We start from the raw sequence: 27144 nt of genomic DNA on the forward strand, positions 1-27144 counted from the left end.
TAACTCTGGAAATATCAATAACATGATCTAACCAAATAAGCTTGCTTGTAGCACCTGACCTCCTGTCTGTTCTGGATTTGGGGGAGAGGAATGGGAGTTGGCAAATTCCTTTTCCTTTCTTTTTAGCTAGGAATTCCAAATTCTGATTCCAAATTGTTTTCCTTTTTTTTTTTGACCAAGTTAATAATTCATATAGCACTATAAAGTTTACAAGATATTTTTCTCATAACTATCCTGTGACAAAGATATCATTAACCAGCATGAGAGGTTAAATTACTTACTTGTTCAAGGTCTCACAGCACAGAAGTGGAAGAGCTGGGGACTAGAACCCAGGTTCTATGACTCCAGAACCAATGTTCATGCTGCCTTCATTTACTACACATTCCTTTGTTCCCATGCTCACTTATCCCTCTCTTGTGATGTCAAATTATTTGGACAATGTTTACTAATCTATAATATCATGGGCTTGATACTAATAAAGATCATGGATCTTTCTCCAAATTTGCACTACAAATATGCTGAGCCAAGTCAGAAACTGGCACTCCACTCCCCGACCTCTGTACCTTAACATTGCCAAACAGAGACAACAACCATTTCACAAAAGCTCCATTAGTGGATTTATTTGCACTGTAAGGAAGGGAACGGAAATATCTTGTTTTGCCGCAGGGTTTCCACGTGCCTGACGCAGCCAGCGGACAACAAACCTTATCACCTGGAGTGGGTTCAACACAGCAGTCCCCTGGCCTGTCACATGGCCACACAGTAGGCAGGAATGATTAAGGGTTTTATTCCATGCGTTGTCTGTCAGAGGCAGGGGCATGTACAAGTCAACACACGTTGAAAATGAGAGTTTACATCTGTTCAAACACAGTAGAGATTTCTTTTGTTCAGAAATGCCCCACATGGAGGAGACATAAGAGAAAAACCAGGCAGGCCTTCAAATACAGAACAAGGCCAGAAGATATGAAAACCTGAAACACAAACAGGTTCTGGTGAAAGAAACACTTGACTTTGGGAGACAAGCTGTGTTCAAATTAAAATCCAATTGAACATTAAATTCCCTCCATAATGGAAATTGTTCAGTAATGTAGCTTAACAAGCCAGGGTCCTCTAACTGAAGGACACTGTATCCAAAATACTGATGCTGAGTCAAGTCCAAAGTCCTGTAAGGTTTGGGCTTGGGTGGTAGTGGTGGCAAAGGGGAGCTAAGAAAATGGGGATAAGTAATTTGACCTTTGCTGCTGCTCCTCTGCCCTTGGCTTGTGCTAGGACATCTCAATGGTGATTAGAGACAAGAGACAATATTAGTTACTCCTGGCACTAAGTCAGAGACCTGGGGCCTAGCCTCCTGACCCCTCTGTAAGTAGGAGAAGTAAATAATTGAGCATTGCTTCTCAGCATTCTCCACTATGAACTTACAGAGGCCAAGAACATGCACTAGTACCAAGATTATTGGGTTTGTGACAGGTGTTTGGGGGCCAAGGAGAAGGGATAGTTTTGGTGCTAAAGAGATGAGAAAGAATTTGGACTTTTTTTTGTTCTGTTTTGAATATAAAAATTATTGTAAAGATAAGGGACAGACCCAAGACAACTAGCTGAACTTGCTGCTGGCTTTTGATTCTAATATTCCAAATATAAGAGTTACAGGTCTCAAGTTCATCTACAAAAAAAGGTAATAAAAATAAAACAAAATGGCACTGTCAAAAGAATAAAACAAAAATCTTACAACACAGCCTCATGGAAGCAGAGGCCCAACAGTGCTAGTTCCAAGAGAGACACATAAGAAGATTCCAAGCCTTCGCTCCAACCAAAAGTAAACAAAAAGCTAAACATGACTGTTTTGCATTCTCTGAATAAGTTAAACTTCAATTCTTCTCCAATGTGTCCACACAAGGAACAGGGTTCTCTGCCAGTGGAAAGGAAAGCCAGGAAGGGGAGGCTACCCAAAAATAAAAACAGAACTGGGGAGAAGAAGGGAGGAAAAGAAGAAGAGTGCACAAGCTAAAAGGAAGAGGAGGAGGGAGAGGGGAATAGGAAGAAGAGGGGGAAGAAAGCAGAAAGGTAAAAGGAGGAAGTGTATAGGAGAAGGGAGAAGAGAGGAGCAGAAAAGATAAAGAATGAGAGTGCACAGGCAAAAGCAGTTTATGGTCACAGAAGTAATCAAGTTCCTTAAGGGGTTAAAATATGCAAATCAGTGCTTTGCAAATTCTCCCCTCTTCAGTGCCTCAGCAAGGCAGTGGAAAAAATGTCTTTAGGACAAATCCAGAAGAGTTCCAGAGGGTCAGTCAGGGTTGGAAGCTGGTCTGAAGTGCCCAAGGGCTGCTAGTCCTCAATGATGATGGGCTCCTCATTCACTGGCAGGGGCTGCTGCCTGAGTTGTAGGGACTGGCTTGGTCGAAGTATGATGGGCTTGTAAGGGCGACGGGCAGCTCGTTTTGTTTCAGAAGATGAAAGCAACTTTCGGATTTTCCTACAAATACAGAACAAATAGCCACAATATTTATTAAATAGATCCTTTCACAAAAGAAAGGCTGGTTTTCAAGTCATGCCCTTTATCTACTCTGGTTCTTCCTGACTATACTTTGAACCTATGATACCTTTCAATTTTCTACCACAATGTTCAACCCTCTCTGCCACAGTGCCCCAGCTCAAAAGGTAAAGACTTGAACCTGATGGAAAAAGAGGGAGTTTAGGGAGTAGGAGGAACAGGATGGAGGGAAGAAGATAATTGAGTCAGTCTTTTAAAGACAGTAGCTTTAAAAAATAATGATAGCAGGGGTCAGCTAGGTGGCACAGTGGATAAAGCACTATCCCTGGATTCAGGAGGACCTGAGTTCAAATCTGGTCTCAGACACTTGACACTTACTAGCTGTGTGACCTTGGACAAGTCACCTAATCCCTCATTGCCTCACCCTCCCCAAAAATAATAATGACAGTAGTTCCCATTTGTGTAATGCTTCAAAAGGCTTACAAAGAGTTTTCTTCACAACGACTCTGTGACAGAGAGAGAGAGTGATATTATCAATATAGATGAGGCACTGAGGGTTCAGAAAGGTAAAAGGCAGAGGTAGTATGTGTGAAAACCAGGACTTGAATACACTTTTTCTAACTTTAAGACTAGTATTCTTTCCACTATACATTGCTGCTTCTCTGAAGAAAGACTCTTTGGTGGTCAAATTGATCAGAGTAGATCAATAACAATCTGCTTCAGATGGACCAGCAGCTGGTTAGAAAAAGCTGGTCTCAAATCCTTTTTTTTTTTTTTTTGGTTTCTTTTTTTCTTCTTTTTTTTTTTTTTAGTGAGGCAATTGGGGTTAAGTGACTTGCCCAGGGTCACACAGCTAGTAAGTGTTAAGCGTCTGAGGCCGGATTTGAACCCAGGTCCTCCTGACTCCAGGGCCGGTGCTCTATCCACTGCGCCACCTAGCTGCCCCTCAAATCCTTTTTGAAGGCTTGGAGGCCAAGTACACTGGTTGGCTCAGATCTTTATTTTTAGCTTTTTAATTTACTTTTTTTGTTTATTTGTTTTTTGGCTTTTTAATTTACTTATCTAGTCTTCAGGGCATTCATATGTTCCTACTCCTTATGGCCCAGAGGAAAGACCCAAGGTGAGGGTAAAGAAGGGGGCAGGGGGCAGCTAGGTGGAGCAGTGGATAAAGCACCGGCCTTGGATTCAGGAGGACCTGGGTTCAAATCCGGCCTCAGACACTTGACACTTGCTAGCTGTGTGACCTTGGGCAAGTCACTTAACCCCCATTGTCCCACCAAAAAAAAAAAAAGAAGGGGGAGGGGAAAAGGAAGAGGGTTTGGACAGGGTTTTTCTTTGGACTGTAAACTGGAGTCTTCTGTATCTAAGTCCTTTGTACTACTTTCAGTGATAGTATAAGCTATTAGAAAGTCACCCACTCCATTCATGAATTCTACATAATGGGGATGGAGGGCCCCATTTAGACCTGAAGGAAGCCCCTGTCCTACCTGGTTTCCTCTGTGGCCATGTAAAACACATCATCTGGAGCATCAATCCAGTTCATCCTCCTCCTTTTCACCGGAGGCAGGGATCCACCACGAATTAATCTGACTTTTGTTGGATAGGATTTCCCATTGAGCAGCAAGTTTCGGCTTGGTCCCTAACATAATACATAAGAGGTAATAACTATATGGCCAATGGCCAGTCCACACTTGTAGAAGACATATATAAGGAAGGAGAAAAGGAGTGACCATTCTTGACAAAATTTTACCATATTGCTAAATGAAGGGGTTTAAACAAGACTGACTTCAGAGGTTGAGGCCAGAGTAGGAAAGCAACACCTCAAAAGCTGAGGGAGGAAACAAAGTACTCATAAACCTCACATCTTCACCCCATCCTTGTGAGAAAAGCTTCCCTCCTTTACTCACATATGAAAAAGAAAGATTTTATGTAGTTTCCAGGATCTCAGCATAACCCATAATTCTTCTTTAAGATCTCCTAGTCAGGCCTGACCAAGGGAAATCTGATACTGATCCTTATAATTTCAGGGAGGATTGGAATGCTTTGGTAAGTATTCCTCTCACTACAGTGTAGTCACTGAGGGAGGGAATGTACAGTGAAGGCAGGGGACAAAGATAGATTTCCAAAGAACAAACTCCAAATTCTGCTGCCTCATACCATCTCACTGTATATTACATGAATGTTCCTGGCAACTCTAAGCTACACTACATTTTTCCATATTTGCTATATTCTTAGCAAATATTTACCAAATTGCCAAATTCTGATTTCTCCAAGGAGATCCAATGAGATTTTTTATATAGCCAGTCAAAAGGGAATGCCTTTTCATTTTAGCAGCATAACTTAGTTGTTTTCCCTTTAACCAAGCAAAATAAAAACACTCCTTTCCCCAATCCCAGAAATGCCACCATAGATTTTTAGAATCTTAGAGAACAATGTTAAGCTGGAAAACAGAGCTTAACCTAATACTGATGTTGTGAGAAGAAAAGTTTTAGGCTGTATCAGGAAAGGACAGCTTTTATTGTCCCTGATTCCTGATCAGATTTCTAAGGAATACTCTGGGTTGGGTAGTCAGCCCTGCCCTATCCTGAATGGCTTGATCCACCCATGTTTGCTGTTCCCATGGCATGCTGTACACTGACTACTGGTTGGCATCTCAAGAATGTTCCCCAAAGCAAAGAGCCAGGAAAGCTATTTCTAACCCTGCCAAGAGTTAGGGTGTGGCTCCCTTTTACCCAAAAGACTTGAGTGCTTTAGTCACCAGATACAAAAAAGCTGCCAGTCTCCTTTAGAGACAGAGGTGGCAAAATGGTCGGCAATGAAGCCTTCACAGCATCACTTCCCACTTAAATTCCACAATGGTTTTAGGTCTAGCACCTTATCCATGCCTGGCATCCTGCTCACATGGATTTATCTGACTGTGAAATAATACATACAATAGAAGAAGTAGGGAGAGATGGTAGTCCATTAGATGATCATTCTAAACCATCAGTCACACATCATAGAAAAACCAGACTATAACTTGGGTAGCTGGAAGTCTGGGAATTTCAGAGTCCCACAACCACACAGGCAAGTACCAAAACTAAGTGCTAATGGACAGAGCCAAGGCCAGACCAGCATCCCTGGCACTACTTCATAATGCCTCAGACTGGCTATTTAATTCTATCTTCTGCACATACTCTTGCTAAATGAAGACCTATTTTCAGCAGATACCTTCTCATATCAATTAGTCTCAAGCCTGCCTTTTATCCCTAGCCCTCTCTAAATTCTTCCTCACATTGTCTACAGGCTCACTATTAATAGGTATTTGTCTTATCATCCTCTTGCTATCCATGGAAACACAAATTGTTCCAGTCAAAGCAGAATGCCCTGAATAAACTCTGGACAGAGTGATATCTCTATCTGCCTGGCATAGGCAGATAAACAGTAAAGCTTCCCATGTCTCTCTGAAAGGAGACAATAAAGATGTATGTGTGATAAAGAGGGCTTTCACAGAAGCTCTATCTAGACACAGGCAGAGTTTTCTCTCTCTTACCATTTGTCTGGTTGGTCCATGGTTAGCCAGTCCTAACAAACAGGAAAGAGAATAGAGCTTGTAAGACACCAAATTTCTTCCATGACAGAAATCATACAGAATAAAAAACAATGGCAATGTTTTAAATTTGTGCTTCTTTCTAAACTAGTATTTTTGACTAGCAAACCCCTTCCATGGGGCACCATGAATTAAGGAAGTCAACTTTACTATATGCTAGAGAGCCCAGGTTTACAAAGGGAAAAAAACAACACTGTCTCTGAGGCACACATTCTGGGTCCAGGGTATGTAGGGGTAACATACCTAATGAAAAGAGAAAACTACTTTCAAGCTATAGCCAAATCCCTGCATATTTGAGACAACCTGGATTGGTGTTAGTCTTGGACAGAGGAGGAAGTGGTGATGCTATCCAGTTTAGAGGCAAAGTAAACTTTTGATCAAACCAGACTCTCACTTTCAGGCTGGCACAACTTCTCTCCATTGTTAAGTAAGGGAGTTAATACATGGTCTGGCTCTAGGCTCATTCAGAAGATAAGGTCTGACAATCACATTTCTTTGCTTCCCAGAATCAATAACTGCCTTTCTGCACTGTCAATTCCTTCCTTTCCAGGGAGCACTTAACTTTACACAGCATAGTGAGGGGTTTACAGAGTAACAAAACAACCATAAGCAAAGAAGTCAATATCAGAGAATGAGCAGATAAGTTCTTGTGTATTGGTCTACAGAGAGATAACTTAGACACTTCCTTAAGTCCCAAGCAGATTAGCCCTTAATAAAGCTTTACTAATCAGCTTTTAAAATATAAAGTTCTTGAAACATGAGTCCCAGTTCATATTTGGGGAATTCTGAACTGTATCCACATTTTTTGCTATGTTCACCTTGGTACTCTAGTACCAGCCACACATCCTATGGGCTACTGCTAACTCCATTATTCCCTCTAGTCAGCAGTGACCCCAAGGCTGCCCAACAGGCTCTGATCAATAATACACCTGTTTTTCTTTGCTATAAAAGGAGAGGGGGGTTGAGGGGAAGCCAGGGCAAGCTATTACCCACAGTTCTGGCTCAGAATACTCCCCCCTCCCCCCGGGCACCCTCCAACTTCCCAGGATTGTATAGGCATTAACATTGGAAGCAAAGACCAAACAAGTAGTAGTTGTTTTCTTGATTCATGGCTCCTACTTGCTCCAGAAGATACCCAGATCCCTTTCATCTCCACCTGCTAGACAGAAAGTAAGAGTGCCTAAGGAAATAATGCCAATAGTGGGGCATCAAGACACAGGAAGAAATCCAAATCATATATAGTTGCTATCTATCTAGACTAACCCCAAGCATTGGGAATCTACTTGCTAGGAAGTCCAGAAACTCTACTACATAGAATCCTCACTAATCCTGAACTTATTTGGGATGAAATTCTAGCAATCTCCTGCTACACACACACACACACACACACACACACACACACACACACACACACACACACACACACACAATCTGTAAAAGTTGGTATAACTTTAAAATTTCCCTATAGCCATCCTTACCTCTACCCTACCCAAGCTTTCTGCATTCATCTTTGGATGGTAGGTTGGCCAATTCTACCTACTTTTTAGAGAATCTTACTTGTAGTTGAACAGCTTAAATCTCATGACAAACAGAGAACTTCCTAGTCGATTAGGCAGAGAAGGTTCACACTCTGCTCTGTTCCCACTACCGACAATTCAGGACCTTATTCTTTAATTCCACAGGGTCACTTTCTCCTCCCCAATATGAGTGTACCTCTGGGATTTAGCAACCTGAAGTTATGACTAATACCCACATTGTGTGTTGATGCATACATTGAATATAAGTAATCTACTTCTTGAAACCAAGTCACAGTTTCCTTTACCCAACAGTCCTACCCTATCACACTAAGGATCATCCACTTTATTTTTTGTTTTTGTTTTGTGGGGCAATGGAGGTTAAATTACTTGCCCAGGGTCACACAGCTAGTAAGTGTCAAGTGTCAAGTGTCTGAGTCTGGATTTGAACTCAGGTCCTCCTGAATCCAGGGCCGGTGCTTTATCCACTGCACCACCTAGCTGCCCTGGATCATCCACTTTAGGGCCCAATCTCCCAAAACAAATGCCACTGGTGAATTGTGAAAGAGTGTAAAAATACACACACACACACACACACACACACACGGAGTGAACTAAGAGATAATCTCAAATTCTAAGTATTTGTATGTCCTGTTCCAGACAGTCTCCAAAGAGTCTCCTGCCCATCATAATATGATTCCATTTATAACAGTTTAAGGCTGTTAAGCAGAAAAAAGAAAGAGGAAAAATTAATGAGAAATAACTAAATGTCCTTGGTGATGAGTTCAATGGTCAGTCCTGTCCAGTATATCCCTCTTTTTTAGAACAGCCTAAATAAATTACTTCAGGTTGCTTGCTTCCTTTTCTTGGAAGCTGTTCCCTTTAACAACACCACTGGGAAAAGGTCACGGCAATATTGGAACTTGTTTTTCATTATTATCTGATGAGGGTAACCATGACTGCATGCTGAGGAATATACATGGTATCTATCTGACTACAGATAGGGAACTCTGAGGAGCTAGCAAGGGGATAAGTGGGTGAAATAATACTCAAATCTCTTTTTTGGATTTTAATAACCCTAATCCTTTTTCTTTGTTCTGCTTGGTTTAGGACTTAAAAAAACAACAACCTAGATCTATGATTTTACTGGTATAGAGGAACTTCTAATGAAGAACCACCTTCTACTGATGTAGGTTGGCACCTGCTTTGCAACTCAAAGTATTAGAGGGTAGTCAGGGAATCCAACTCCAAGTCTCTGTTTATTATGCAACATAGCTTCTCTATAAAAAGCAATCTATTCTTATTTTATCTAAAAAGAAAATCATGGGTCACTGAAGAATTACATAAAGAAAAAGGACATGACACTCACTGAATACCATACACAATCCCTATGGCTTCCATCAGCACTCATCCCACTGCTGGGAAAAGAACATAGGAATCTCTTGATGTTACAATCCTTCCCCTGGGTTTCACTTACCCAAACATAGATTATAATGAACCAGTAGTTTTTGAAACCTAAACTGGTTGATCACAAGGGTCAGGCATACTATGCTCCATTCTAAGGCCTGCAGGCACTGAAGTGGGAAAAGAAGGGTTATCATTAGCCCTTGTGCTCCTTAGTGATTTGCTGTATTTGGCTTTTATCCATAAATCTTACAGGATCATAAGATTTAAAGTTGGAAGGGATCATTTAGTACAAAGATCTAATTTTATAAATAAGGGAACTGAAGCCCAGATGAGTAAAGCACATTGTTTAAAGTCATTTAATAAGCAACAATGTAGGATTTGAACCTGGAACTCTAAATCTAGTGTCTAACTACACCAAGACTTTGGGAAAAGAAAAATAGGTCCTCTCCTGGAAAAGATTAGTGTCCAATGTTTATCAGAATCACTTTATACTAGATACTTAGGAAGGGATCTTTGAAAGGGTCTGGTCTTTTCCACTGGCTCCCTGGGCAACTTAATGGAAAAGGCCGAATACAAAACAAACATGATAACATTCCAAGTTACTTACCTAAGTATGTTCCTATCAAATTGGCAGATTGGCAAAGGCAAAGGAAGAAAAAAAATAGCTCAGTGTTACACAAAGGAGCTGTGACTAACAGGGAGCAATGTTCAGCAGGATCCCACCCTCCAAATGGAGTCAGATGGAGAGAAGTAGATGAGAGACACTTTTACTCCATGGGAAAGGAGGTGATAGTAAGTGAATAGTATACTAATAGCTTACCTGAGAAAGAATATGTTTATCTATTGATTTATTTCAGGATAAAATATATCAATCCTGATCCATCAAAATGCCTTGTCTGGGTATATTCAGAAAGGTTCTCACAAAGCAGTAGCACTAGGCATTGTACAATGAGGAAATGGTCACCAAAGAAGCATTTGCAACAGGTCAGTGAGAAATACTAGCACTCTTGAGAAATGAAAAGCAAACTACCTCTGACTCCAGTTACATGGACACTTGTAAGAGGAGAGATTTCATCCACAGAAGATTCCCAGCTTTTGGCTCTTAGACCACCAAGCTTTGACATTATCGAACTTCCAACTGTTCAACGAAAGCCAAGTCCTAACCATACACAAGAGACTACCCAGAACCTCAGGCTTTCCAACTCTGATGTTTCAAAAAACCCAGGGAATTTGAGTACAATGGTAGGGCACTAGTGGGGAGGAGAGAAGAGAGAGTAACACTTCGCTCCTCTGTGAAGCTCTGAGGACCAGTATGTTTGATGATGAGTATTAGAAGCTCAGCTGGAGAAGCTATGCAGGGACAAGTTTTAAAAGTAGGTGAGTTAACAATATGCATCTTCTACTGGCTCTTCTTGGATTAAAAACTAACTTTAATAAGAAAAAGCTAGAAAAAACTAACTTTAATAAGAAAAGGCAAAATATAGCAGAACTATATTTTGGACCACATCTCTTAGTGAGTCAATATGCTCCTATTCCTAGATATATTCACAAAGTCAGTCATGTAAAACTGACTGGCTAGGACAAAAAGGACCCAGAAAGAGTTGTCTACCTCAGGCACAGTACAGTTCAGCTCCGTTCCCTTACCTCTCTGTTATTCCTTTTCCTTTACCCACCCAGAAATTAACTCCTATCTAATAATATCCCTTTCTAAAGGCAGAGGGCCAGCAGGCATGAGGTAGCCCAGGTAGTCAGGGGAGATAAAAACTAGTGAGTTTAAAAGAAGTTAAATTGAAAAAATTCAAATCAGGTTCAATTATTTTGGTTAAAACACTTGTAAAATGAAATAATTAACAATCTTTCAAATGAGAGATGGGAGCTCAAGGAGATCAGCATGGGAAGAAAAGAATTATTTCTAAACACGAGATAACATATTTATGGAACCTTCAGAAAAGTTTTGTAAACAAGTTGTTATAAGCTATCAACTGCTTTAGGGACTTGATCCTATAGGGTGTCTGAAGGTACCTCAATAGATTATTTTAAAACACGAAAGAACCACTCTCCCCAGTGAGGTCAGGCTCAGTCTAATAAAACCTCCTAAGACAAGTCATACAAATTCAATTTCTCATATTGTGGATTTGTGTTTCCATAAACAACCTGTTTGGTGTTTCATGGAGAGAACATCTACTGTCTCTAAGCAAATCTGTGCTTATAGAATTAAGCCCTTTCTACTCTCTAAGTGTAGTTCTAAGGTAAATGACTAGTAGATTGTTGAAGCTAGAGGAAGTATAAACAAGAAGCTTTAGAAAGAAATGATAAAAGGGAAGGGGAGTAAAACTAATTCCAGGCCCCAAATTGCCCCCATTTAGAACTATAATCCAGGGTCTAAAACCTGATCCAGGACAGAGTGATGAAAGCAGATTACATTGCCTTAACAAAAATGCCTATAGAACATTCTCCTGACACCAGACAGCCAGAAAAGTAAGATCATACACAGAGATTCCCCTCTGATGGGAAGAGTTTCCAGTGTCCTCTTCTCATATTAAGAATAACCAGGAGGAATTTTGCCAGTCTCACCTCAATTATCTGCTGGCCACCATGGCTTTTCTCTGCAGAAAGCTCCATTATGGTCTCTGAGAAATTAACTCTGTCTCCATTGTCTGTCACTCCCAGGGACACCAGAGATGATTATGATTATGATTAAGCAATTGCTCGTAGCTTTAGTATAAGAAGGCAGCACGTGATAACTTCTGTTTAACACCAATTTATGCAGATGCCTTTTGCTTACCACTCCCCAGGAGGCTGAATTCTGTCCTTGGTTAAATACTCCCCTTTAACATCTTGGACTTTAGACAAGTCCACTAAGACACTGCTGTGGGGTGTAGGGGTGTGTGTGTGTGTGTGTGTGTGTGTGTATTCTGCCAAACCTAAACTCTTCTAGGAACTTTAAGAAGCCTGAAATTCTATTCCAGAGACCAAGTGCTGGACCTGACTAAATCTACCATGGTTCTTCCTCTCATTGTGGTCATAGTTTCCCCCAAGGTTTCCAGGAAGTTCTCTGTAGCCTCTGCCCTTCTACATTCAGATGTTTCTGCAAAGAGGCACAAAAAACCAAGATGGGAACCAGACTCATGATTATTCCTGATTAGTAGGTCGCTTGGATCACTGGTAAGGCAGAATCGTTACTGTCATTTAATAGAAAGATTATAGAGGAAATTCAGGGTAAATTCAAGTTAGGTCAGAACTGGGCCAAACATTTGCCTTAGTTAAGTAGAGGCACTCACCCCATGGCTCTCTGCCATTGTAAGGAACATTAGCCCCTGTAGTTCAGTAGCAAGAGGCCAAGTTCAGTTTTAGTTTGGGATAAAATATCCTTTGTTTGTTTTTGTTGTTGTTGTTTTTCAAATAATCTACTAAAGTTTACATGAGATTAGAATCATGTAGGTTTTCCCTATCCCCCAACGTCTCTCAGTATCAGATTCAAGGATTGATTTTATCCCTATCCTTATCAACCTTACTGTGTCTAAATTGTATAGTATGTTAAATTTTTCTGTTAGAGGCTGTATGCAAAATTATTCATGAGAAAAATCATAAAATATCAGACCTGAGTATCTAGTCCAACTCTCTTTTATTGATGAGGCTAAATTTGAAAGTCTGGACTGGCAGAGTGACAAAATGGAAGAAAGACCAAATTTGGAGCCATAGCACCAAAGTTTTTTTTTTGTTTGTTTGTTTGGGTTTTTTTGGTGGGGCAATGAGGGTTAAGTGACTTGCCCAGGGTCACACAGCTAGTAAGTGTCAAGGGTCTGAGACAGGATTTGAACTCAGGTCCTCCTGAATCCAGGGCCGGTGCTTTATCCACTGCGCCACCTAGCTGCCCCAGGACCAAAGTTTTAATCCCAGTTGTGCTACCTACTACCTGTGACCTTGGGCAAGACTCTTTGAGGCTCAGTTTCCTCATCTGTAAAATGAGGTGGGGCAGGATCATCTTCAGGATCCTTTCCTAATAAAAATACACAATCTGATGACTTATTCAATGTCCACAGCTAACTAGTAGAAGAACCTGCAGTCAAATCTTCAGACTCCTAATTCAGTTTGCTACACTACATATAAAGCAGAAATCAGGTGGGCCAATGCCACTATACATAATTCTCCTTAGAGAGCTCATTACATACTTACTGTTTTATCTCTGGCTAACCCAAATCTATTCTATCCTTACATGAAGAAATGCTATTTCCCTCAGTTTCCCAGAGAAAATGAGATGGTTTAAAAACTCAGTTTCCCCCTTTGGGGGAGGTATTCACAATACAACAATGTGGGTGAAGCCTTGCAAATATGGTAGGATAATAGTAGAAGAGATACCAGCTTTGAATAGAATAGGCTGGGCTTTTCCAGGTAAAGTAGCAACAAACTGATATTGGAAGGGGTTAGCTAGCTCATGAAATTCTGCCTAGATATGAGGAATCTTAGTTCAGTTTCTGAACTCTATAACTTGACAATAGTCTGTTTCATTTGACTTTATTTCCTTTCAATAAATGACAAATTAATACAAATACCTGGGCAGCTAGATGGCAGAGTATACAGAGTGTTTTGAGATTAAATCCTGCCCCAGACACTTAATGGCTGTGTGACCATGGGTAAATAATTTAATTCTGCTTCAGTTTCCTCAACTGTAAAATGAGCTAGGAGGAAATAGCAAACCACTATAATATCTTTGCAAAGAAAACCCCAAATGGGGTCATGAAGAGTTGGATACAACTGAACAACAAAAAGCCCCCAAATACCTAACCTTTGTCTCTAGGTAGGCTGATGGAAATAAAAATAGTATCCAGTTTGGGCAAGGCAAGAATTCGTAATAGGGGTAAGGTGATACAGAAGTTGAAGTGCCTAATCGATTTGAGGGCCACTTTAGGAGGACAGAATTCAAAAGAGTTAACATCTCAGTGAAAATGTCTAAGGTACATTGTGGCTGGTCCTGTTCTTGTTTGGTATCCTTTTTCTTCCTTGAAAAACCCCAAACCAGAAGTCTTTGAGGTATCTATCTGTGTGTGTGTGTGTGTGTGTGTGGCAATTGGGGTTAAGTGACTTGCCCAGGGTCACACAGCTAGTACATCTTAAGTGTCTGAGGTCAAATTTGAACTCAGGTCCTCATGAATCCAGGGCCAGTGCTCTATCCACTGCCCCACCTAGCTGCTCCTGAGGTATCTATCTTTGAGGCAATCTGTAAGTTACCTATTTGTAAAGTGGAGACTTCCAAGTTTGTTTTTTTGTTTTTTTGTTTTTTTGTTTTTTTAATTTAAAGAATCACAAAAAAATGTGCTCCCTTATTTAGATATCACCATGTGTAGGACCAGAGAACACCTAGAGTCTGTCTTCAAGCTGACTTTTCTTCTGGGACAGTATTTCATACTTCTCACTGCTATTTCAATCACTGCTGGTACAGGGCTCATAGAATGAGCTTTCATGACAAGGTACCAGAGATAGTAAGAATTTATAACTGAAATTTTATTTTTGACAATTGCCCCACCATGTTTACTGGTACTTAATCAAAAAACGTTTACTGAGCACCTGATCTATGTCAGGAGTTTTGAGATTCTAGGGATACAAAAACAAAAGTGAAACATTCCCTCCTGTCAAGGAACTAATTCTATCATGGGTATAAAGACATATAAATACATATGGAGGGGGTAGCTAGGTGGAGCAGTGGATAAAGCACTGGCCCTGGATTCAGGAGTACCTGACTTCAAATCCAGCCTCAGACACTTGACACTTACTAGCTGTGTGACCCTAGGCAAGTCACTTAACTCCCATAGCCCTGCAAAAAAACAAAAACAAAAAACCAAATACATATTGAATACAAAATAAATGATAGTTTAGGGAGGGAATGCGCACAGTTGAGAAGAAAGGATGGAAAAAAAGTATTTATTAAGGAGTAAAGGATGGAAATAAGCATTTATTCAATGTCCACTACGTGCAAGGCACTATGCTAGGCACTTTGCAAATATTATCTCATTTGAATCTCACAACAACTCTGGGAGATAGGTGCAATTGTTATCCCCATTTTATACTTGAGGAAACTGAGGCAAACAGAGTAACCTGACTTGCCCAGGGTCACACAGCTAGTAAGTATCTGAGGTGAGATTTGAACTGAGGTCTTCCTAACTTCAGGTCCAGCCCTCCATATCCACTGTGTCATCTAGGTAGTTGGAGGGGACAAAGAAAGGATTAATAGAATGCCATTCTGTTTCAATGGTAATTTAAAAATATATCCTTGTCTTCCTGATTATTGATCAATTAATTTGATTTCATGTCTTCAGTATTGTCAGGATCCCAAGACCTATGACAAAGACCTATAGGGAAAATACTAGAAGGTGTAATCAAGGATGCAGATGTCACCATCCTTGATACAAAATCATCATCCTTTTGGACTGCTATGTGCCCAAGATCTCAGTCAGCTGTTAAGCACAGCCTTGCTCGCACGTTTTTCTGAGGGATACATGATACAAAGCAAGCCACTGAGGAATACCTGAGGTGCCATAAAGAGGTCTCACCTGACTCTTGTTTATGATCTGAGAGCTATGATTCTTCCTCATCAGTCCAAGGCCCTTGTCTCACTGTGCTTTTATCTACTGCCTCCAAGGCAGGCTCAGAATGGGAAACAGGCTACTATTTTATTGAGGGCTACTGGCAATAGTTATTGCTTTCTCAAAATGGCTCAACCATTGTCTCCATAACTGCTAACCAAGACCATCCTTAGAGTGGTGCAGGATGAGGAATAAGCGAGCAACTTCTGTGTGATGTTAGGGTCAAAATAACATGGTGAGATTGAGATCTATTGCTCTGGGATAGAGATATTTCCACTGTTTACCATATTTAGAGCCAGAAGGGACCTGAAGGATCATCTGGGAATATCCCTTATTTTACACATGGGGAAACTGAGGCCTATTGAGGAAAAAGGTCATGCAGCAAATTACTGGTAGGGCCAGATTTCATTTAACTTGCCAAATATTAAGTGCAATGCATTCTGGTAGGTACTGGGGTTTTTTTGTTTTGTTGTTTTGGTGGGGCAATGAGGGTTAAGTGACTTGCCCAGGGTAACACAGCTAGTAAGTGTCTGAGGCTGGATTTGAACTCAGGTCCTCCTGAATCCAGGGCCAGTGCTTTATCTATTGCACCACCTAGCTGCCTGGTAGGTACTGGTTATTACAAAAGCCAAAAAACACCTTTCAGTCAGGCGTTTAGGAAAAAAAAACTTAGCATTGTTAAAGGAGCAGTGGACCTAGGAAAAAGGGAGACCTTGATTCTGAATTTTTACCTGGACACTTTCTGTGTTACCATGGTCAAGTCACTACCTCTTTACTGTAACAGGAACCACATGAGGGAAAGCCTACACTTCCCAGTGTAGATAGACTGATCTATTGATCAATCTATTTTATTAATACATTTTACACATTCTATATAGATAAATATGTATAGACAAATAGATATTTTGTTTGTACATAGTTGTTTGCATGTTGGTTCCCCCAATAGATTGTAAGCTCCTTGAGGATAAGAACTATTTTTTACTTTCTTTGTATCTTCTGCCCTAAAACTGTGCCTGGTGCATAATAGGTGCTTAATAAATGCTTGTTGAAGCAAAAAAAAAAAATAAAAAAGGATTAATGTAGAATGTGGCATTTGATCTAAGTCTAGATTGGAAATAAAGTATTTTACCAGAATGAGGTAAGTTGGGAGTATATTAGTATTGGAGGATGGCTAATGTAAAGGCACTTAGATAGTGTCATTTGTGAGGAATGGGAAGGCCAGTCTGACAAAACTATATGGTATAGGGAGTACTTTATGGGATGCTTCACCATACATGAGACAGACAGGGGCAGCTTGTGAAGGGCTTTAAAAGCTAAACAGAATTAGTTTATATTTGATCCAAAAGGCAAGAGGAAGTCAGTGGAGTTTACTGACAAGGTTAATATATATGGTCAGACTTTGGCAGCTAGATGGAAGATGGACTGGAGTGGGGAAAGACTGGAGGGATGAAGTCAAGGGAAGGAGGGAAGGAGTGAAGGAGTCAAGATTAATTCCTAGGTTGTATACCTGGAAAACTAGAAGGATGACTGTGCCTTTGACAGAAATAAGGGGTGTTTTTGAGGGGGAAAGATGAGTTCGGTTTTGGACATGTTGAGCTTGAGATACTTATGAGATATCCAGTTTGAAATTTCTAACAGATAATTGGTGATGTAGGAGTGGAGGGAGTTATCTGCACAGAACAGATATCTGAAATCATAGGAGCTAATGAGATCATCAAATGAAAGAAGAGAAAGAACTTAGGTAGAACCAGGGAATAATATGGATGATGATCTAGGAAAAGGATTCTGAGAAAGAGTGATCAAACAGGTAGGAGGAGAACCAGAAGAAAATGGTATCACAAAAAACCAGAGAGAACATTCAGAGGAAGAAAGTAGTCATATCAAATACTGCAGAAATGTCAGGAGGGATAAAAATTGAAAAAAGACCTTCAGAGATTTAGCAACTAAGAGATCATAGATACTTTTCTAGAGAACCCTTTCAGTTGAATGATAAAGCCAGGTACTAGATTATGAAGGCCTGAGATGTGACCGAGGGGAAAGGCAACATATGCAGACATTCCCCTCTCCCAAATAGTTTGGTTGAGAAAGGGAGGAGAGATCAAAGATGACTATTTGAGGAGATGGTATGATCTAGTGAAGGGTTTTTTGTTTGTTTGTTTGTTTTTGGCGGGGTAATGAGGGTTAAGTGACTTTACAAGAGTCACACAGCTAGTAAGTGTCAAGTGTCTGAGGGTCACTTGCAGTGAACTGCATTTAAGTGAGGGAGGGCTGTGCAAGGTCACCAACCCCATGCTCTCTTTCAGAGCCATCTGGGTCCAGTGGCAAGATATATATCAGGACGACTAAAGATGGGCCTGGATGAGGCATGTTTGCAGGTAGCAGGGAAAGACAGAGATAAAATATTAGAGAGTGAAACCTACCAGAAAGGATAGTAGGGCACGGGATTAATGTCATATATAATGAAATTGGCCTTGGTGAGAAGGGTCACTTTTTTTTTTTTTTTTTGTGGTGCAATGAGGGTTAAGTGACTTGCCCAGGGTCATATAGCTAGTGAGTGTCAAATGTCTGAGCCGGATTTGAACTCAGGTCCTCCTGAATCCAGGGCCGGTGTTTTATCCACTGTAACACCTAGCTGCCTGAGTCACTTTTTAATAGTACAGACCACTGTAAAGAGAGTGGGCTCACAAGGAATGGCCTCTATTTTTTGCAAAAATATAAGATGGGGTCTTCAGATGGGAGATGAAAGAGAGGGGGAAGATAAGATTTGTAATGAGTTCTGTAGGGAAAAGGATAGCAAATCAGGGAGGAGTAAAAGGATTGCTTTACTACAGTGAAGGCTCAGTTGAGGTAAGAGGATATAAACTTTTTGTGAACACAGTATGCATAGTTGCATGATTTCCTTCAACACTGTTCAATAGAACATAAGCAGAAAAAGAGAATAGAAGGTACAAGTAATTTGGGGCTGGGAGTAATTGCTGGCAAGGTACGAGCAGTGATAAGGCAAGGGGACAAAGGATAGGAAAGTAGGTGACAGTATGGTATTGACCTGGTTAACTACAAGGTTGAGACTGAAAAGATAGGAAAGTCAAGTTATAGTAGGGATAATGGTCAGAAAGACAATGGTCTGAGGACTAGAGGAAATGGAAGCCATGATGAGAATAAAGAATAACACAAGAAGAAACATGATAGGAGATAGTATCAGATAGCAGTCAAGAGTTTCTGATCTTGGAAGTGGAACACCTGTGGGTAATGTGGAGATGCTAGGTGTGAACATCCTTCTGTATGGTTGAGGCAGAGTGAGAAAATAGGTCATGAGGCAAGAGACTTAGGAAGACTAGAGAGGGGGGTTGGGGAATTGAGCAGAAAATAGAGAGCCAGGCATTAAAGTACTAAACTCCCCAAGAAAAGAAGAAGAATAACCTGGGGACTGTCAGAGTATAGTCACTGGCATGACTATAGTCACGGGTAATAAACCATGATAGAGTGAACTTTGAAGGAGGAAAGGCTGTTGAATGGTGGTGGGGAAAAGAGTGGAGAGCAGATGGGAAAAAGTGAGACAGAATGGGAAAAGGAGAGAGAGGATAGAAAAAGAGAGAGGGAAGAGAAAGAAGAGAGACAGAGGTAGAGAAATATCTTAGTCTGACTTTGAGGAAGTGAAAAACCTAATTACTTCAATAAACTCAAGAGGGATGGAGGAAAAAAGGAGAATTAGAAAATTATTTCAATTTTATTCTTTATACTAAATTATAAACCTGTTAGAGTTGACGATGTATTGAATTTGAGATGTATCCAGGATATTCAGTCAGAAATGACCATAGGCATGAAGCTGAGGCAAGAGATTTGGACTGGATATACAAATTTGGCAGTCACATGTATGAGAAGATAATTAAACTCATGGGAGTTCATAAGGTACCCAGAGAAATAGAGAGGGTAGAGGGACGGAACCTAGAGGAATGCCTGCCATTGCAGGGTATGATATGGATGAAGAGTCATCAAAAGAGACAGAGTGGTCAGAAAGGTAGAAGGTAAACCAAGACAGAGCAGTATCACAAAAACCCAGAGAAGAGAGAGCATGGGATTGGAGAGAGTGGTCAACATTATCAAATACAGCAGAATTTGAAAAGACCCTTTCTTCTTTTCCTTCTATTTCCTCAACTTCTATGACCTACTCCTTCACTGTACTTCAGCCACAACCTTGTTACTACCAACAACCACAAATGTTCTAGTTTACAGATCAGTTATTCTGAAATTCCTTTATCTGACTATAACCTACCATTGCATCTCTCATTGAATGAGGCATACCTCATTCCACCCATACCTATTTTTTTGTCCTTATCAAAACCACCAGTCCCTATATTCCTCACTACTCCCCCAGGTGATCTCCTGGTTGGCTTCACTTTTCTCATGTTCTAGTGTGGAACTTATAGTTTAACCTAACCCATTCTCAACTCTCAAATCTCTTGTTTCCATTATTCTGTACTCCCTCACATTTTACCAAATCTTTGTGGATTATTCCTACCACCCAAACCATATACTCCTACTCATGTGCTACTTCATGATGCTGAGGGGGAAATTATGCAACTTAAATTATGACTGGGTCCACTTCATATTTATGATATCTCAGTTGGGCCCAGAGTGCACCAAGGAAATCTTTCAATTCTATTCTATCTTAACAATGATCTCTTTATTTTTTTATTTTATTTTTGCGGGGCAATGGGGGTTAAGTGACTTGCCCAGGGTCACAAAGCTAGTAAGTGTCAAGTGTCTGAGGCTGGATTTGAACTCAGGAACTCCTGAATCCAGGGCTGGTGCTCTATCCACTGCGCCACCTAGCTGCCCCAACAATGATCTCTTAATTGCCAAATCTTATAGCCTTTCTTCAATCCTCATCATTCTTGACCTATCAATCATTCTCTTTTCCTTGAATCTCTTCATGCCTTCATCACCTCTCACTTTCTCTACTACAATAACTTCCTAACTGGTTTCTCTGCCTTCAGTCTATCCCTACCACCATCCTATACACAGCTGCCAATGTGATTTTTTAAAAGTATAAATCTGCGGGGCAGCTAGGTGGCACAGTGGATAGAGCACTGGCCCTGGATTCAGGAGGACCTGAGTTCAAATCCGGCCTCAGATACTTAACACTTACTAGCTGTGTGACCCTGGGCAAGTCACTTAACCCCAATTGTCTCACAAAAAAACCAACCCCCCCAAAAAAAAACCAAAACAAAACCCCCAAACCCCCCAAAAACAAAAGTATAAATCTGACCTTGGCATACTTATAAAGATCAGTGGCTTCTTACTACCTCTTGGATAGAATATGAACTCCTGTTTGGCATTTATAACCCATCAGAATTTAGGCACTATCTTGTCTTTTCCTGTATTACTCTTCAATAAATATTCTATGGCCCAAACTGATTTTGTTGCTGTTCCTAATACATTCTATCTCTGTGCTTTGCACTAGTGAGTCCCTTTGTTTTATTTAAGCCTCAAGTCAAGAACTACCTTTTACATCTACATAAACCTATTTGGCAGTCTGATGAAGCTTATGGACTCTTTTGTGTCAACTAAAATATACAAGATTATGAAGGAAATAAATTATGCTGAAATAATTTTTGAAATACTTTTTACAAGTTTCAGAGATCCCAGGTTAAAAAACCTTCTTCTATATGAAGCCTTTCCTGAATCTCCCAGCTGCTAATGTCTTCCCTCCCAAAACTATCTTTTAATTTATTTTTCATATAATCTGCATATATTTGCATGTGTACATGCTTTTCTTTCTATAAAATGTAAACTTGAGGGCAGGGAGTATTTCATTTTTGCCATTATGTCCTCAGAACCTAGCACAATGACTGGCATATAGCAGGAGTTTCATATATGCAAAGTGACTGACAGATTGAAGTACAAGTCTAGAAAGGAGGTGAAAGCCAGATTGTCATATATGAACACTAGATCTTTTGCTTAGAAGAGTCTTCTAAGATTTGGAAGATGTTCTTGAATAAGCACAGAAAGGAGATTCATTACTTTAGCTAGGTACTGCTTACACAGCAATAATAAGAGCTAACATTTAAAAAGAACTTTAATGTTTGCAAAACACTTGGTATATATTATTTCTGTGAAACAGATGCTATTATTTCTCCATTTTGCAATGGGGAAACTGAGGCTGAGATTAAAAGACTTGCCCAAAGTCACACAGTTAGGTAAGTGTCTGAGGCAAGATTTGAACTCAGATCTTCAGGCGACTTGATGGGAAGGGAGAGTCTGGTGCTAGATGGAATGGTGTTTTTTCTTCTTCTACGAGGAAGCAGGAGACCGAGTGGAAGACCTGGCTCAATGGTATTTTCTCCCCTTATTCCAAAGGCCTTGTGCAAGGAATGGCATTTCTCCTTTTCCTCTGGGAGTTCAGATCCAATGATAAGGTATTTCTCTTTTTCCCAAGGGTGGCAGAAAACTATGCAGGTGTGGTAGAATGGCACTCCCCTTTCCCTTTAATCTTTTCTGGACACTGCAGTGAAAGGGGAAAGAAACCTACAGTTGTCTTCATATTTAGGCCAAGAGGTGGTCACCATCATTAATCTCTCATATGTATCACACCTGCCCAACATGGGACAGTTCTAGCCAGAAGCAAAAAAGTAAAGATTTCAAGCAAGGAGATTAAATAGGATTGGACTGAATAAGAATTTTGAATTCTTGGTACTAGTGAGAATGCTTCCTAGGATATTTTGGAGAATGACACTCTTAATGCCTCAGGCATATTCTTTTATGTCTTTGTTGTGGACCTTCCATTCTAGGAATCTCCTATGTTAGTAAAATTCTAGGAATCTCCTATGTTAGTAGAATTTTGTGCATGTGTGTGTATGTCTTTTAAAATTACCACTGTACTAGTCCTAGAAGGAGACTAAGTGGTTACACCTCATCTGTCAAGAGGTTGGAATTATCCCATCTGGCCAGACTCTGCTTTTTTCTTCCTTCACTCCAGAGTAGAGAATAGAGAGACAAAAGTAAATAAAGCATACTCCCCATACCACAAATCAAGTCTGTCAATGCTCATATGTATCCTTACCTAGCAAAGTCATGACCCAAGGGTGCATGAAGTATGAAGGTGCATGAAGCTGTATGAAGCTTCTTTTAATGCTACTGCTGCTCAGACCTAGACTATAATTCTAAACAAGGTTTTGCTGAAATTACCACATGAAGCATGGACTCTCAGGGACCAGAAAAGATCCCTGAGAAATTAGGAACCAGAAAAGCTAATTCCAAGTACTTCCTTACGTTTGGTTTGAACAATGCTATTTTGTCTACTCTTAATAATCTTTGTAGAACTGGTTTTATGCATTATTTGCCTATGTTTTTATTCACTTCTAAATCTAATATTGATGAGAGATGGCCTCTCAGTTTTTCAAGTTCTATCATGTACACATCAGTGCTGTCCAAATGCTTCTGAATGCCCATCCCCATAAGTAACCTTTTTGAGAATGGACACTCAAGGGACAGCTAGGTGGTGCAGTGGATAGAGCACCAGCCCTGGAGTCAGGAGGAACTGAGTTCAAATCCGACCTCAGACACTTAACAATTACCAGCTGTGTGAACCTGGGCAAGTCACTTAATCCCAATTGCCTTGCCAAAAAAAAAAAAAAGGAAAGAAAGAGAATGGACACTCAGTATTTGTGTATTTACTTATTTACAAATTACATAAATGAACTATTAGACTAAAAATAGGAATTTGAAAAAGGATGTTATAGATGAAATAATATTTGATCCTAGACTCAATAGGGAGCTCCTGGAGTTTATCCAGTAGGGGTATTAACTTATCAGACCTGAACTTTAATCATATTTATAGAGCTAGAAGAGACTTCAAAGGCCTTCTAGTTCAAACCCCTCATTTTACAGATGAGGAAACTGAGGCATAGGGAGGATGCATGTAAAAGATGAAATCAATTTCAGAGAGAAGAAACTTAAGGCAGGGAAACCATCTAAGAGACTGCTGCAATAGTCCAGGTGAGTGTTAATTAAAACCTGAACTAGGGTGGTGGCCATGTGAGTAGAGAGAATGGAACAGAGCTGAGACCTATTGTGGAGGTCGAAACCACAAAACTGGCAATTAACTAAATATAAGGTATGAAGCAGAGTAAGGAGTCAAAGATACTACTGAATTTGTGAACCTATGTGACTTGAAGGATGTCAGTGCCCTTGGCACTAAAAGGGAAGTTTGGAAGAGGGGTGGTTTTGGAGGAAAGGTAAGGTAATGAAATCCATGATAAGAAAAAGGAGAAGGCCAGGTTCTTACTCACCATTTACTTCCCAGAAGCACAGTTTTTGTCCTCTGGGAAATGCCTGATTCTGCTACATGGTTATTTGGGGAGCTTGGTGTGGGTATGTGGGGAAGCAGTAGTCTCCCTATGGTATTTGTGTGGCTTTTGTTCTGGGTACCTGAGGAGCTCTTAGGTTAGAATAGCCTTGAGGACCCCATGTCTGGCTTTGAAAGGAGAAGATCAGGACCTTGTACCATGGAAAGCAGGGTTGAATGGGACCAACTGTAAGACTGGGTAAATTGTGGCCTTACTGGAGTTAAGTGTTATGTTTAGCATTTTCTGTGAGTGAGATATGACTTAACTCCCCATTTTCTATTGTCTGCTCACAGATGCCTTGGGCAGTCAAGGCCATAGATCCCACTTCGGAAATCAATGATCAACATTTTCACTCCATCTCATCAGCTTCCACTAACGGTCACATTTTAATGGGTTTTTTTGGTTTTGTTTTTTTTTTTAAAGTGAGGCAATTGGGGTTAAGTGACTTGCCCTGGACTTAAAGAGTTCTTCTCCCTTTCAATGTCAAGCTCCTAAATTAAAGAAAAAAAATTGTTAGCTTCATTTTCCTTACTTTTACTCAATTCTGTCTGATCCTCTATACTGAAACTGCTTGCTCTCTGCAACTTTTGCTGCTGCTGAAAATCCATTCTTCCTGTATACTTGTGCCCTCCTTGGATTCTGAGATATGTTCTTTCGTCCCTTTACAATCTCCTTTGATAGATTATCACTTACGTCCTGCACTGATTGGGTTGGTCTCCAGTGCTCTATTCTGACTCTCTACTTTCATTTACTTATACTGTGATTTAGTGATCTCATTAGCCATCACGGATTCAATTTGATCCATATAGGTAACTACAAATCTTTATCTGGCTCTAGTTTTATTCCTAAACTTTATGCTGCATCCCAACTCTGTAATTTCTGCTAGATGGCTATACTAGCATCTCTAAACTCAATATATTCAAAACTGAACTCAATACATTTCCTTCTAACCAGGGTCACACAGCCAGCAAGTGTCAAGTGTCTGAGGCCGGATTTAAACTCAGGAACTCCTGAATCCAGGGCTGGTGCTTTATCCACTGCACCACCTAGCCGCCCCCTGAAGGCTTTCTTAAATTAAGAAATAGAAGAAAACAAAAGGGGCTTAAAGAAAAACAGAGCTATCAAGGGGATGTTTCATGCAAAAATGGGAATGATAAAAGACAAAATGGTAGGGACTTAACAGAAGCAAAAGAGAATAAGAAGAGGTGGCATGAATACACAAAAGAACCATAAAAGAAAGATGTTAACATCACTGATAACCATGATGGTGTGATTACTGATCTAGAGCCAGACATCCTGGAGAATGAAGTCAAGTGAGCCTTAGAAAGCATTGCTAACAATAAAGCTAATGAATGGTGGAATTCCAGATGAACCATTTAAAACCCTAAAAGATGATGCGGTGAAAGTGCTGCAGATTCAATAAGCCAGCAAATTTGGAAAATACAACAGTGGTTGGGGCAGCTAGATGGCACAGTGGATAGAGCACCGGCCCTGGAGTCAGGAGTACCTGAGTTCAAATCCGGCCTCAGACACTTAACACTTACTAGCTGTGTGACCCTGGGGAAGTCACTTAACCCCAACTGCCTCACTGAAAAAAAAAACAAAACAAACAAACAAACAAAAAAAACCAACAGTGGCTGCAGGATTGGAAAAGATCAGTTTATGTCTCAGTCCTAAAAAAGAGCAATACCAAAGAATGTTCAAATTACTGAACAATTGCATTCATTTCCCATGTTAGCAAGGTTATGCTTAAGATTCTGCAACGCAGGCTTCTGCAATATGTGAACTGAGAATTATGAGAAGAATGGCCTGGTTGTCAAAGAGGCAGAGGAACTAGAGACCAAATTGTCAACATTCAATGGATTATGGAGAAAGCAAGGGAGTTCCAGAAAAATATCTATTTATGCTCCATTGACTACACTAAAGCCTCAGACTATGTGGATCACAACAAAATTTGGAATGTTCTTAAAGAGATAAGAGTGCCAGATCATCTTACTTGTCTCCTTGAGGTAACTGTATGTAGGCCAAAAAGGAGCAGTTGGAACCAAACATGCAACAACCAATTGGTTTAAGAATTAAAAAAAAAAAAGAATTAAGGTTGAAGGGAGAAATATCAACAATCGCAGATATGCAGATGATTACCACTCTGAGGGTAGAAAGAGAAAAGCACTGGTCTTGGATTCAGGAGAACCTGAGTTCAAATCTGGCCTCAGATACTTGACATTTACTAGCTGTGTGACCCTGGGCAAGTCACTTAACCCTCATTACCCTGTGCAAAAAAGTAAAATAAAACAAAAAAAACAACAGAGACATCACTTTGCCAAGAAAGGTCTGTATAGTGAAAGTTATGGTTTTTCCAGTAACAATGTAAGGCTGTGAGAGCTGAAGTACAGGGTGCAGCTAGGTAGCACAGTGGATAGAGCACCAGCCCTGGAGTCAGGAGAACCTGAGTTCAAATCTGGCCTCAGACACTTAACACTTACTAGCTGTGTGACCCTGGGCAAGTCACTTAACCCCAATTGCCTCACAAAATGAATGAATGAATGAATGAATGAATGAATGAATGAATGAATGAATGAGAGAGTTGAAGTATAAGGATAGTTGAGTGCCACAGAATCAACACTCAACACTTTTTAATTGTGGTGCTGGAGAATACTTTTGAGAGTCCTTTGGACAGCAAGGAAGCTATATCAGTCAATACTTAAACTAATTCATGCTATTCACAGGAAGGTCAAATATCGAAGCAGTAGCTTAAATATTTTGGCCACATTATAAGAAGACAGTACTTACTAGAAAAGATCCTGACGTTGGGAAAATCTGAAGGCAAAAGGAAAAGGGGATAGCAGAGGATGAGATGGATAGACAGTGTCAAGGAAACAACGAACATTAACTTGGACAGACCTTGAGAGGTGGTAGAGGATAGAAAGACCTGTCATGCTTTGTGGTCATATGACCACAAAGAGTCAGCCATAACTGAATAAGTAAACAGCAGCTTAGTTCAGACTCTGATTACCTCTTGCATAAACTATTGTGATAGCCTTCTGGCTGATCACCCTGTAGCTAATCTTTCCTCTCCAACTTAATCTCCAATTTGCTCCTCACAAAACCATTAAACTAATATTGTTAGTAATAAACTCTCCAGTGGTTCCCTATAGCAACTAGAATAAGATACAAAATCTTCAGTCTTACATTTAAAGCCCTTAGGAGTCTAGTCCCT

At 40.3% G+C, this 27144-nt stretch overlaps 1 protein-coding gene across 1 annotated transcript in view; it reads right to left on the bottom strand.

Moving 5' to 3' along the window:
- Positions 1-348: 348 nt before the first annotated feature.
- Positions 349-27144, bottom strand: part of MTA1 (metastasis associated 1) — a 243921-nt gene continuing 217125 nt past the window's right edge. Inside the window, 5 exon segments of the mRNA XM_043982423.1 lie at positions 349-2470; positions 3976-4127; positions 6021-6052; positions 9606-9617; positions 26718-26744. Of these exon segments, the coding sequence (XP_043838358.1) occupies positions 2323-2470; positions 3976-4127; positions 6021-6052; positions 9606-9617; positions 26718-26744 (371 nt within the window). The 3' untranslated portion in view covers positions 349-2322.

The sequence above is a fragment of the Dromiciops gliroides genome, chromosome 2, assembly GCF_019393635.1.
Source record: "Dromiciops gliroides isolate mDroGli1 chromosome 2, mDroGli1.pri, whole genome shotgun sequence".
In the NCBI taxonomy this organism is placed as follows: domain Eukaryota; kingdom Metazoa; phylum Chordata; class Mammalia; order Microbiotheria; family Microbiotheriidae; genus Dromiciops; species Dromiciops gliroides.